The following is a 14,125-nucleotide window of genomic DNA, read 5'->3' as shown; positions in this document are numbered from 1 at the left end:
CCCCTTTTTCGCCTTCTCTTCTCCAGGCTGACCCCCCCCAACTCTCCCAGCCTGTCCTCCCAGCAGAGGGGCTCCAGCCCTCTGATCATCTTTGTGGCCTCCTCTGACCCCACTCCAACAGGTCCATGTCTTTCCTATGTTGGGGGCTCCAGAGCTGGACACAGTATTCCAGATGGGTCTCCCCAGAGCAGATGACTTCATGAGGTTGGCTTGGGCCCGCCTGTCCAGGTCCCTCTGGATGGTATCTCTCCCCTCTACCGTGTCTGCCTCACCACACAGCTTGGTATCATCAGCAAACTTGCTTAGGGTGCACTCAATCCCACTGTCCGTGTCACCAACAGTAACGTTGAACAACCCCGGTCCCAGTACTGACCCCTGAGGAACACCACTTGTAACCGATCTCCACTTGGACATTGAGCCGTTAGCCACAACTCTTTCAGTGTGACTGTCCAGCAAGATAGAGAAGCTTACAGACATGCTGCAAGTAGGAAATCATCACCACCAACCTTCACCCTGATAAAGCATCACTGTACCACACGAGTATCTGGTTTATGTCTCTAATATAGACCTGGTAACACCACATGCTCGCTTACTCCTGGCTCTAAACCCCTCCTTGGCGCTCAGGATTTACTTTTCATCCTTTCTGGGGTGGGGAACAGGTCAAATTTCCCCAAGTCTGCCTTGCTGCAGCTCCCCAGTCTCTCTGTCCCAGAGCACAGAGCCTCTCCACGAGCCATTCACGCCACCCAGACTGCCACCCCAGAGGTGACGCCTGCCCGGCCCCCAGCCCTTGCTCTCAGACGCTCCATCTCCCAGAAATAAGAGGTCACTTCTCCGTCACGTGGAACAAACCGCTTCCCCGCTGCTGCCAAACCCCACGCAGCTGAAGGATGCGTTCAGCAGCGCATTTCCATCGGGACTCAGCCCTCCTTCTCCAAGTTCCCCACGGGATTTACGCAGGAAAAGTAACACCCATGGGGCTCCCGAAGCCCCACACGCACTGTCCCAAGGAGCTGACAGCAGTGGGGGGGTGAGAAGGGGGTACGCTCTACTGTCCTTCATCTGAGGCTCCCCAGCAGCAGGGCCACGGTGGATATATGCATTTCTGATGTGTCTTCTCACTGCTCACGTTGTTACCTCTCCCCTCCGGTGGCTGACAGAGCACCGCTGTCAGATTTTTGCCTTGCCCTGTTTTTCACTGTCGGCATTTTCCATTTCTTCCTTGTTATAAAAACAACAAAGCTAAAAACCCATCAAATATAAGACAGAATTGGTTTGGGTTGGGGTTTTTTTTGTTGTTTTTTGGGGTTTTTTTTTCCCCAGTCAGTAACAAGGCTGGATGTGGCTCGCAGGATCCCTGCGGCGCAGCCTGCCAGGGGACGTGGAAGGAGAGAGGGGCAGAGGCGCCAGGAATTATTAAATGCTATCGAAAGACCCACTCGAGAAGAGAAAGGGTCCTAGTTTGTTCAAAACAAACCGGTAGAGAAAACCCGGGATGGAAAGGAAAGAGTCGTTTTCTACCCGTTGAGCTCAACAAACCCTTTCCCCAAAGAATCTACCGGCAATTCATTACGCTGGATTTGTAGCCAAGAAGTTCCCGCTCTCCAGAGATGTCAGATCAACACATGGAGGGGGTTTGACATCTGCCACGGAGATGCAGAGCTCCCTGCTGATCCATCCCGGCACGTGGACCGCTCCGCATGCGTTAGCTCTATCCCAGGGAGGGAACATGTCTCGCACGAAGGGGACACAGAGGTGATGCGGGAGCAGCGACGCTCAAGGTAAATGACAAGGTGAGGGTCCTTAATAAAGGATGAAAACTCCAGAGAACAGCTAAGTTTGGGGACGAGCCTTTGGCACAGGTCTCTAAGAAAATCCTTGTATATCCTCTGGATTTAATGTCTTCCTTTTGATGGGAATCTCAAACAAAGCTGAGGAGCTGGATAGTGCCCTTAGAAAGGGGGACAAATCAGTCTTTCAAGATGAAGCCTTAATAAGAAATATGATGAAGTGTTTGAATTTAGCTCCGTATCTACTATTCTCCTGCTGGGCAATTCAGGAGATCCATTCCAACGCTGCAGAAAACATCATTTTGGTGCAAAGGCTTAACTCAACTTTGAGCTATGAAAGGTCCAAGGGGTGAGAAGTGCCTGTTCTCAGTCTGTCTCTAACCATGGAGATCTAGAAAAAGAGTAACCATGAGAAATTTATGGCTCTGCAGTGCCAGAGAGTTGGTGGGAGTTGGGCACGTCCAACCACACAGCAAAGGCTGGACCGTGTTGCTGGCTGGTAGGAGTGCTCTGCTCAAAGCAGCAGCAGTGACTAAAGAGGAAGGAGGAAGAAGTGGGTTGAACAATTAGAGAGAAGAAAGAAAAAAAAGATCTAAGTGCCCAGAGTCTTGTCCAGGCAGAGAAACAACATTTTTCTCTCCTGGCCAAAATAAACATGTGTGTCTGATTGATGCTGGGAGTCTCTGACGACGGGCTCCAGCAAGGTTAGATGTATGGATGGTTAAATTCTATCGATCTCACCTTCATGAGACCTGATGTTTGATTCCCTTGATGCCAGACTGAGTTAGTTTGATCCGATAATTTAGAATACCAACAGTGCTTAATGCGGACCAGAAATAATATCTGACATGCTGCCCTTCTGCCGGGCTCTTAATGAGCAATTTGAGGTGTTAATAGCTCAGAGACCGTCTCCATTTCCAAGCTCTGCCACAGAGGATCACATGGTGTCTGCTGTGGGACCCGGAGAGAGTACATTACTGCTTAATTAACATGCAGAGCAGAAAAGGGAGCTGTCATAACGTCCACAGCGCTAACGAGCCAGCAAAGGGGCTGTGCCAACCCCTTTGGAGCCAAACGCTCAGGACCCTCCGCGACTACCGACTGCGCAGAGTTGGGTGACTCAGCACGCGCTGGACGAAGGAGCACCTTGCAGGCTCAGGTCCAGCAAAGCCAATTTAGGTGGAGACGGGGTAATTACAAGCTGAAAACTGATTCAGCATTCACATTTTCCAAAAGCCTAAATTGGTTCTAAAAATAAATAAATAAATAAATAAAAATAAGAGTAAAGATAAACAGGCAACCGGCCAACAAGTGGCCCCAGAGGAAATTAATTCCACACAGGCTGCGCTGTAATGTGCCTGTTCCTCTGTTATTATAAAATATATGTATTGTTCTATCATCAAAATTAGATTTTCCCTTTAGCTGGTAATTAAACCCTAATCTAATTTACCAGGAGATGACATGGTCCCTCCAAGCAGAGCTTTCAGCCCCGCTCCCCTTTCCCTGCCCACCTCCCTCCCTCTGCTTTTGCAGACTCTTCCCCTGGGTTTTAGGGGCTGTTCTCGGAGGTGCCGTGCATCAAGTAGGACCACACGAAAGACCTTCTGTTACTTGGTAAGACCCAGCTGTGAACGGGCAACCCCAGCGCGCAGGTCTTCCCTCCCCCAAGCCCTCCTCCCAGCAACAGCTAATTTCCAGCTCCCAATAAGTCGTCTCCTCTGAGCCAGACCCCAATTCCCTAAACAAAACTGTTTATTGATGATTTCTGTTATTTGTAATAGCAGCGCTTCCGTGCACGCTGGTTCCCTTTGCTCGGTTTCCTAAGGCATTATGGAAAAACCATTCGCTGCTGTAATTAAAACTGCCCAGGGTAGACTTTTGTACTACGCGGAGAGGCCGCAGCGGGAAGTACGGCGATAAATGCGTTTACAGATGTGCCCCAGCACCGCTGCGAGATGGCTTTTGGGCTTGGAAACCACGGGCCGGCGCTCGGATGGCCGTGCTCCCCAGGGATGCTCAGATAAGTGCTCCCACCAACATCTACAGCTGTACCCAAAGCCACAGCAGAACCTGCCGTTTTGCTGTAAAACACTAAATAGCTGTTTCGTGAACGTGACGTGTGGTTTTAACAGATGGAAACTCCCTTCCCCAAGGTAGTGTTTGCCCCAGGCCACCACGGTCTGAGAAAGCAGCTTTCCACACCAGCTCTCCTTCCCAGGGGAACCGGTACGGGGGCTATAGCGAAGCGGCGGCAAGAGACTTGGGACAGCAGCACGTCATGCTGGTGGCAGTGCTTGTGTAGGTTCTTGGGATGAAATGACAACAAACAGGGTCGGCAGGGAAGAAAAAGAGGTCATGTTATACACCTGCTTGTCCCAGTGGCTAAACGCGGGGTTTGTAGCTCCAGCAATAAAGCAGGACTCCAGGTTATGGGCTAAGCAAGAAGCGTTGGTAGCGTCTTACTGCCCCAGCTTCCCTGGAGAACGTTGTCTCCTTCCCAGCATCGAATTGGTGGAGATCACCTATTGCCTGAACACCTACCCTAACGGCAGCTGCTGGGTGGTATTTCCACCAGGAAGAGTTGCAAGCAGTTTGTCAGATCCCGGGCAAACAGCCTTGGTCTTTGCAGAGCACAAACAGGACACTGGGAAGGAGGAAAGCTTCGAGGAGAGGGTAAAGGAGAACATACCTCATCTGGCTTACGTGACCGTCTGTCAGGAACGCCCAGTGGTACTGGACAAGAAGCGGGCTGCAGTTGGTCATCTTGACGTAACGCACATCTTCAGTGTCATTCAAGATGCAACCAAAGTCCACAGCCATGGTCTGGATATGGAGATTTGGAAAGTAGACTTCTCCCCGAACGGTGACCTGCTCCTCATGAGGATGCTCCAGAAATTGTATCTTCAGAGCCTTCTCTACTACCCGGATACTCAAATCCTCTTCATAAGCAGGGTTAAATCTGATGGAGAGATGAAGTTCCTCCCCTATCTCCAGCTTCACAGGCTGAAAGAAGATGTATTCATCTTAATTAATCAATCTTAATTAATCTTAATTAAGAAGTATTAATCACCAGTGTGATGAAGTCCCAAGGTCTGACAGCATGAAACGTGTAAACGTTCAAAGTGTGACCCCAACATAGACTTCTCATTCATTGTTTTCTTCACAGGGTGAGCATGGCTACAAGCACCACAACACCCTCGTCTGAGACTCTCAGGCTCACGTCTCTGTGCTCCGCATCGATACAAGAGGGAAATAAATGTTGTTCTACTGAACTCCGGACCCACAACGACCGCATGTTAAATGCACAACCAAATCGGCACTCTGGCATGCCGAGGCCTTTTACCCTGACCCTAGAGGAACTCCTTTGTCCTCACAGCACAAGTGACACAGCATTGCGGCCTCAGCCTTGCAGGAGGTAGTCACTGGCATGGCACAGAAGCGGTGGCCGTGCCCACAACACCGCGTGTTTAGCAGAGTCCACGTCCAACACCTTCCACCCATAACGAGGCAGGTGCCAGGCAGAGGCTGGAGGAGCATTCTCAGCCTTCCTGAAAGCAGGGCTGCCCTTGGAGAGGGCAAGCTGCTCTTGAGGTGATCTGAGACCTGGGATGGCTTCCAAGAGACCACCTTTACTACATGACTTGCCCAGACCTAGTTGCCTGCTCCCCTCTCCTCACATCTTAAACCCGGGATGTATTTCTCCAATTCAGATGATCTCTGCCTTCAGCAGCTCATTTTGGATCTGATTTAGTTCAGGTCAGGCTACTGCCAACTCTAAAGAATAAACTTCTCTACTGGAGGACCTCCCAAACAGAAAGGTACCACCACACCCCTCCCTCCTCAAACCCCACCACCAGCAGGAAGGTCCACGGCTGCTCACCTGAACATCGGCAGGCAGGGGCTGCCGGTCTGCATCGCAGATTAAGAAGGGTTGCTCTAAGGCCAGGACAACGCTGAGGGGCAGGGAGGAGATGTTTTTTAAAGAGAGAGGCTTGTACTGAAGAGTGAGGACATCACTGGGTTGCTACAGAAAGAGGAGACAAGGAAAAAAAAGCAGTTTGAAGTGGCCACGGACCTCCTTCCCTTGGATGCATTTCCCATTTTTCAACCCCCAAAGCGCATACATCTCTATTTACTATTTTTATTAGTTTCTCCCCTTCCAGAAGGTTTTTCTTTAAGTATATCAGATGCGTTTCATGTTTAGAAGCCACAGCATCCTCCAGCGGCCAGGGAAACAGTCTCGCCTACAGAGGAGGGAATCGGAGCCCGAGAGGAGCCAGGTGCTTCAACAGGATCAAAACCAGAAAGTTCGTCTCCGGTTTTGTAGCAGAATGGCCCAAGACGTTTCTCACTCGCATACAGTAATTTCTTATAACCGTATCAGCTCTAATAGCCTCGTGAAAGCAGTGAGGATAGTCAGAGGAGGATTTGGCCCGTAGCGGAGAGCCCGCAGGAGCCCAAGGTTAGCTTTGAGCATTTCCACGCACACACAGCCAGCTACAAACCTCGAGGGCTCGTTTGCAACGTGTCTCCTTCTGCCCCTGCTACAGCGAGAAGGCATCTGCAGCCTCGAAGCTAAGCTCAGCCTAAGCTATTTCTTCCTGTTTATGCATCGTTCGGGGCTTCCTGCGTTGTTTATATAAACTAGAGGGTGTTTGGGAAGCTAGTTCTGGGTGTATTGATATCAACCAGCTGCAGTGTCGTAGCACTCGATAAATCGGAGCGTGTGGCATCAAGCGGACCACAGGCAGACATCAGGGAGAGCCGGAAAGCTTCTAATTAAAATCTGAACTGCCTGCTCACAGGATTTTGTGCTTCTCGGGAAGCCTGGGAAGCGGAGGAGAGACCTGAAAACACCAAAACTAAATAATGAAATATCTTCTCTTTCTGAGACACCTTGTGGGAGAAGGAAAGATGATGCAGGAGTCGGGATCCAGAGGCTAAAGGGCACCTGCTTTGCGCTGCTGTTATCACCACTGCAGCTGAAGGACGTCTGTGAGTCCTTTGAAGAAGGTGACACCTTGGGAAATGCACAGAGCTAGCATCCATACCGACAGCACAGAAGGCGAAGAGAGACAAGAGATGGCGTTTTTTTCTTCCTCAGCCTGAGGAATTGACAGCAATCTCAGTTTTTCTCAGGTTCCCTACAGGATCGGTGTTCAGAATTCACCGTGCCTTGGAGGATCCTCAAAATCCTCCCTTTATATTGAGGACAGAAACTGGTGTCTCTCTAGAAGTGCCCGTGATCCCCCCTCAATTTTACTTTGGTGAAGTTAAAAAAACCCAAAACCCCAAACAGTCCCATCTCTAAAAACACCCTCCCTTCCTTTACAGAGCACCCGAGGAAGGGTGAGGAGGGGGTTTAGCATCGCCCAGCTCCCGTGATCTGCCCTCCCGCCTGCAGCCCCAGCACACCAGGTGGCTGTGCAAACCCCGCGCTGATCTCCTGGGTCCCACACGGCTCCCCCCGTGCCCCCCGGCTCAGCTCCTCAATCCTGTTCTCCACATCACAAGGGGCACAATAGAACCGGTGAGACTATCCCCAACCCCAGAGGAGGAAAATAACGATCTTGGTGTTAACACCAAAGCTTGGTCCTGCTCAAATCAACAGCCAAAGCCCCAAGGACTTGGAGGAGCTGTTTAATTTCCTCCTCTGAACACAAGCACGCACACCCCACGGGCTTTCGGTCACCAGCCACGCTATTAAACACCAGGAGGGAATCCCGAGACTTACCTTCTCCACCCGGAAAGCGATTTCTCTGGCAGACATTTGCAGAACGGGAGCAACGAACTCACACGTGACGTCCACTTGCATTATCTGTGCCTTCCCCGCCTTGCTGCCCACGATGGCGTGGCACAGCAGCCGCTCCTTCACCACCTGCGGGCAAGAGTCACACGTCACCCAGAATCACAGGATGGTCAGGGTTGGAAGGGCCCTCTGGAGATCATCTAGGCCAACACCTCTGACAGAGCAGGGTCACCTACAACAGGTTGCACAGGACGGCGTCCAGGAGGGTTTGGAATGGCTCCAGGGTGGGAGACTCCACAACCTCTCTGGGCAGCCTGTGCCAGTGCTACCCGGCGGCTGCTAGCCCAGCATCAGCCAGAAAAAAAACCACACTGCATTCGCTAGCCACCCAACCGCCGACATAAAGGGTTTTGATAGCCTGGACAAAAACCGTGCCACGGGATCTTGGCCTTCAATGGGTATTACTGCCATACAGTTACAGTCACCGGTCTGCTTTTATCATAGAATGACAGAATGGTTTGGGTTGGAACGGACCTTGATGATCATCCAGTTCCAACCCCCCTGCCATGAGAGGAACACCTCCCACCAGCCCAGGTTGCTCCAAGCCCCGTCCAACCTGGCCTTGAACACCTCCAGGGATGGGGCAGCCACAGCTTCTCGGGGCAACCTGCCCCAGGGGATCACCACCCTCAGAGTGAAAAATTTCTTCTTAATATCTCATCTAAATCTACCTTTGTCTAGTTTGAAGCCATTCCCCCTCATCCTATCCCTACATGCCCTTGGAAAAAGTCCCTCCCCAGCTCTCCTGGAGCCCCTTTAGGCACTAGAAGAGGCTTTAAGGTCTCCCTGGAGCCTTCTCTTCTCCATGCTGAAGCCCCCCAACTCTCCCAGCCTGTCCTCCTAGCAGAGGGGCTCCAGCATCCTACTTATTCTGCACTCAAGCGTCGGTAACGCTACACCCAAACATCCACAAAAGGCACTTGAGCACCATGTGCTGCCTACAACTGCAGTAATCCCTGCCCCAAATGGTTATTGCTTTGGTGTGCCCCATTGCTAAGCATAATGCTTACAAAAAGCTGTAGGAACTGATTTAAAAAAAAACAAAACAAAACAAAAAAACCCCAAACCAAACCCTGTTAAGGGAAACAGGTGACAGAAAGGCCAATGCCAGCAAACCCTCCCTTGGAAGCTTAGTGGAAAGAATCCATGGGAAAAACCCAAACAGCCAGCCTGCCTTCAGGTAAAGAGGGGATCATTCATTCCTAGGATGTTCTGTGCTCTCCTAGAGCCGGTTTTAAAAGAAATCTCCCCAGGAAATACGTATCTTGCACTTCACATGAAAACCCTCTGCTAAAGCTGGCTGCTCTTACATTCAAGACATTTTTTCTGCTTCCTCGTGGTTTCACTTCCCCAAATTCCTCCCTTCGTTTCTCACCCTTCCCCTGGTACAACACCACAACCCGACTCCTCCTTGGAGCCTACAGCCTTCAAAATCACCCGTGTTGCACCTGCAATGCAGGCAGTTGCCCTCTTGCCCAACCTGAAGAGTACTCAAGTTCTCAAGACCTAAGGAAAGTGGAAAGCCCACTCCCCCAATGTCTTGGCTTTGGCTCCAGGAGCCAGGTAGCCACAGCTGAGCTCATAGATGCCCGTTCAGTTTTCCTGGCAAGACATCCTCTCCAGTGCCCTGAGCATTTTATTTCCTTTCTGGTACCTTTTCCCCCCGCTTTGTGCTCCGAACTGCACAGGGACAGTCCCATCGCAGTCAACCGAGTGGGCAGAGAGAAACCTGGTGAAATTCAACAAGGGCAAGTGTAGGGTGCTGCATCTGGGGAGGAATAACTCCATGCACCAGTACAGGTCGGGGGCTGACCTCCTGGAGAGCAGCTCTGTGGAGAGGGACCTGGGAGTCCTGGTGGACAACAGGATGACCATGAGCCAGCAATGTGCCCTGGTGGCCAAGAAGGCCAAGGGCATCCTGGGGTGCATCAAGAAGAGTGTGGCCAGCAGGTGGAGGGAGGTCATCCTCCCCCTCTGCTCTGCCCTGGGGAGGCCACATCTGGAGTACTGCATCCAGTTCTGGGCTCCCCAGTTCAAGAAGGACAGGGAACTGCTGGAGAGGGTCCAGCAAAGGGCAACGAAGATGATTAGGGGATTGGAACATCTCTCATATGGAGAAAGGCTGAGGGACTTGGGTCTCTTTAGTCTAGAGAAAAGAAGATTGAGGGGGGATCTTATTAATACTTACAAATACTTAATGGGAGGATGCCAGGGGGATGGGAGTAGTCTTTTTTCAGTGGCGCCCAGTGATAGGACGAGGGGTAATGGGCATAAACTTGAACATAGGAAGTTCCATCTTAACATGAGAAGGAACTTCTTTACTTTGAGGGTAGTGGAGCACTGGCACAGGCTGCCCAGAGAGGTGGTGGAGTCTCCCACTCTGGAGACATTCAAAACCTGCCTGGACGCTGTCCTGTGTAACGTGCTGTAGGTGACCCTACTCTGGCAGGGGGTTGGACTAGATGATCTCCAGAGGTCCCTTCCAACTCTAACCATTCTGTGATTCTGGTAGTCAAGTCTTCTTCAAGCTACCACCAAGGCAACCCTTTAAAACATCTTTCAAAACACTAAGCAGGAGCTTAATGCAGATTTATTCCACGTTCACTTAAACATCTGTGCCCAGTGGTCCTGGACCCAGGGAAGGCACACCAGGGTTAGCCAGCAGCTTTTCTGCAGGGTTGGATTTCCCCTGGAAAGAAGGGGTCGGGGAGGAGAACCGCCAGTGATCCCGCTGAAATGTCCCCCTCTGAGCTGCCACCCAAGGGTGCTACAAGACCCGGCTGCCCTTGGGACACTGGGGCCGGCTGAGAGACCAGGAGCGAGCCGTTATGGAAATATTGACAAAAGTCAAGCCGTCAATTATAATGATCCCTGGGAAGTTTCCCACATAGAGAACGTCACTCTGATCATTAGAGCTGACACATCGTGTTCGTTTTTCTCCTCCAGGACTCAGCGCTAGACAAGCCCTCTGCCCATGTTTGTCTACAGAGGAAAAATGATGCTGCTCCCAGACACTCCCTCCCTTCACAGGTGGTTTTTTTTCCACTCACCGCTTCCCCCAGATATATTACTTTGCTTTTTTTTATTTTATTTACTTTCTGCCTGTGGTTCTAGTCTCAGTGTAACTTATTTTCTCTGCCCTTCCTTTCTGCCTTGGCACGCAACACCTCGTAACCTGCAGTAGCAATGCTGCCCTTGGCCCATATTTTGGTATCAGCAGGTTGGGGTTATGGTAGCTATAGAAACACACACACAAAAAAAAAAGCCTTAGCAACTGATGGTGGCCAGCAAGGAAAGCAACTGGTGCTGCCATGGTAACTTGCAGGCATTAAACCCAGTTTCTTGAAAGCACTCGCTCATCGTCTCAGGCGAATGTCAAGGGGGTGCAGAAGAAGTCCCAGCGGAGGTGCTCTGATGGGGGGGAAGGCTCAGCGCTCGTGGGGGACCTCACCTGGGGAGTGCTGGAGGAGCCTTCCAGCATCATCTCCATCGTCTTGCCTGGCATCAGCTCCATCCTCAGCGGTCGAAGCTTAAACACGGGGCAGGCGGGTTTGGGGCTCTGGGAGGAATCTCTGCCCTTGGTGTTGCTGATGGCAGGGAGACGATCACGCTGGCGAAACGGGGCAAAACCTTCCGTTGTCCAATAGAGCTGATGGGTGCGTCGCCCTTTGTTTGTTATCTTGAAGCGGTAGCAGCAGGGATCCAAGCTAGAAGAGAAGCGGAGATGGAAAATGTCACGGGAGCTGTCATTTCCCAGCGGTCACCCAGCTTCAGCGCCCCCATGGCCTCATCTGACTGCACGCTCAGCAATAAGGCCACCTCCGCGGAGGGTGACCTAGCTCAAAGCTTCAGCACGAGACAGACCTCGGTTGCCCCCAACTTTATCACCATCCAGCAGCTGGTCTGTTTGCGTACAGCAAGGAAAAGCTTTGTGAAGAACATCACCACGATCTCAGTAGCTTCAGAGAGAGCACCACCAGCCTTTGGTGCTTAATACTGGGGAGAGTTTTTCTGGGGTGCTTCCTGCAGGTCTCACTACTCTGTCCCGGCTACAAATGGATGGAGGAACAGGTTCCCTGCCATTTCACCTCCCCCTTGGGGGCTGCTGCCTCAGCCACCTTCCCTCTGAAGAAGCTATTTGGGACCTGCAGGGTGTACAGACTCATCTGGTGACCTGGGCACCCCTTGCCTGCCTGGTGGCGTACCTGCCCTGGCACCCCAGTTATCCCCCTGGAGCCTCCATCCCTTGAGGAGCATCCAACTCTCATCGCCCCCAACACATCACCCTTCGCTTCAACAGTGCGGCTGGTTTGTATTTTAGGAAGATAACTGTGAGGACACAGGACCAACAGAAGTTTCCCCGGTACGAACGCAGCAGCAAGACCAGGTCCAGCTGCTGAGGGAACGGAGCGACATCAAGAGATGAATAACCACAGCTAGATATAAACCAAAATGAATATTCAATGGTAATTGATTCCTTCATGTAAAGGAACACTAACTGCAGGCTAGTCTGGAGTAATTATTCTACCCTCTATAAATCTGAGCGTGGCCAGAGAATGAATTGTTCCTGGAACAGTGATTTTCTTTTTGAAAGGTACAGAATATGGGGCTGACAAAACGCACGTCTGCCACAAGCAGCTAAACGCAGAAGTGACAGCAGAAAACAAACCAGTCTTTGAAACGGACCGTTAAAAAATGATGCGTAGAAGTTTAGTATGGAATGGTTTATGTTACGGACAGCAAGAGACAAAACCCTGGAGCAGCTCTGGGTAGACGCTCTGGGAAAGCCCAACTCATCCGAGATGTTACTTGGGTCCCACCTCAGGTCAGTCATAGTCTAGGTTGGAAGGGACCTTTAAGATCATTGAGTCCAACCATCAACCTGACACTGCCAAACCCACCACTAAAACAGGTCAGCTGGTGGCAGCTCTGCAGCCGACAGCGACGGCAGTGACACCAACCAGAGCCTGCAGGCTAAGACAGGAAGGGGGACAGGGGACGATGATGTGACCCACACTGACATTGTCCCCTGCGTTGCGTAGCCAGTTTGTGGCTGCCCAGAGCACAGGAAAGGCTGGACCAGCCCCGACCTCCCTGACGCGGTGCTGCTTAGGTGGGTGGCTTGGGGGTGCATATTTAAATCCCCCCAAATCTACCTAAATGCTTAAGGTAGGATTAACCTGCTCTTTCTACCCCAAAATTTAGGTATCGGAGCACTGTAAGTCCTCTTTGCAGCCAGAGAAAGGAACAGGCACCTCGAGAAGACTCTCCTCCTTGTCCCAAGAGGTCTCCAACACAAGACAAACTGCACTTTGAAAGGGCTTATTTTCCTCCCATGCATAAGAACGTGCCCAGTTTCAGACACACGCCTTAGGATCAGCGAATCCTCCTCCTCCGAGCTAAGCGTTTAATTAACGCTCTCAATTTATCCCACTCAATCTCAGCGGACATCTCCTCCTCTCCCATCCAGAGCAGGTCCTGCAGCCACCCTCGCTTGCCCGCGAGTACGTCTAATAAAGAGCAGGGGAGCCGGGGGAAACGAGCCAACGGAGGGCTGATACAGGGCAGAGACCAATTCTGCCGCTCCTCCAGAACTCCCGGGCAGAGGGGGAATAAACCAGCACCGGTAATTTAGTCGAGGAGTTGCTAACGAGCTCCCGCCAAGGTTTTCCGCCGTTGCGAGACAATACTCCGCAGCGAGTAAAAAAAGCGAGCAAAGTTACTGCGAAGGGAAATATGTTTATACTTGTAATGGAGCGTTTTCCAGCCAGAGGCTTCCGGGACCCGCTGTTTTCCTCCAAATCTTTATTTGATAAAGGAAGGAAATAAATTTATTATAACTAAGGGCAATTGGGTGACAATTTAGCAACGGGTGTCCGTTTTGGTGGCTTTTGAGGGGATCTAATGACTTTCAAATGGCCATAAAATGTTTCTAAAGGAATTCCTGTGGTTTCGGTGAAACGGAACCAGGACCTTGAGCACTGAAGGAGAACTAACCTGAAGGACCACAGCAAAACTCCTCCTTGCCGAGCCCACGGGAGAAGGGGGAGCTGGGAGATATCCTACCTGAAGTGGGGCCCCAAGATGAGCTCCGGAGCAAAGGGTTTGTCGGTGACAATGGTGGTGCCGATGCCAACAGCCCGGACGGGGATGACGTAAGTACGGCTGTTCTCTATGAACACGTTCACCTTGTCCTGGAATTTCTCAGTGTCATCCAAGTTTGCTACGATGGTCACAGACAGCTCGGCCTCGGGGGGGATGACTCCTTTACTGGGTTCGATCCTCCAGCGTGAGCATTTGCCAGCCTGTAAGACAAGCCAAACGCTGACTTAGGATGGAAACCATGGACCTGGGTCTCCTGTGGGGTTCGGGAAAAGGAAGGAGTGAAGATATGAGGGTAAAAAACAAAAAGGCTTAATTTCCCTAAATGTTGTGCCTGGAAACAGCAACTATGCAAGAGCTTATACAACCTGTATATTACCCTCCTTTAACAGACTCGCTTTGTTTTGGCCAACCCAAGTGATGC

The 14,125-nt window shown here is 51.2% G+C and overlaps 1 protein-coding gene across 1 annotated transcript in view; it reads right to left on the bottom strand.

The window, feature by feature from the left end:
* The window catches only part of HYDIN (HYDIN, axonemal central pair apparatus protein), a 161,992-nt gene that overhangs the window by 65,116 nt on the left and 82,751 nt on the right, over window positions 1-14,125 (bottom strand). Inside the window, exons 19-24 of the mRNA XM_009883265.1 lie at window positions 13,666-13,904; window positions 11,051-11,306; window positions 7,525-7,668; window positions 5,671-5,814; window positions 4,425-4,793; window positions 982-1,000 (exon numbers count right to left, since the gene is read on the bottom strand). Coding sequence (XP_009881567.1) covers window positions 982-1,000; window positions 4,425-4,793; window positions 5,671-5,814; window positions 7,525-7,668; window positions 11,051-11,306; window positions 13,666-13,904 — 1,171 coding nt within the window. The remainder of the gene's footprint in view (window positions 1-981; window positions 1,001-4,424; window positions 4,794-5,670; window positions 5,815-7,524; window positions 7,669-11,050; window positions 11,307-13,665; window positions 13,905-14,125) is intronic.

This window comes from Charadrius vociferus, unplaced genomic scaffold, assembly GCF_000708025.1.
Source record: "Charadrius vociferus isolate BGI_N301 unplaced genomic scaffold, ASM70802v2 scaffold964, whole genome shotgun sequence".
Classification (NCBI taxonomy): domain Eukaryota; kingdom Metazoa; phylum Chordata; class Aves; order Charadriiformes; family Charadriidae; genus Charadrius; species Charadrius vociferus.
Note: the sequence above shows the minus strand (reverse complement) of the source record. Positions and strands in the feature narration are given on the sequence as shown.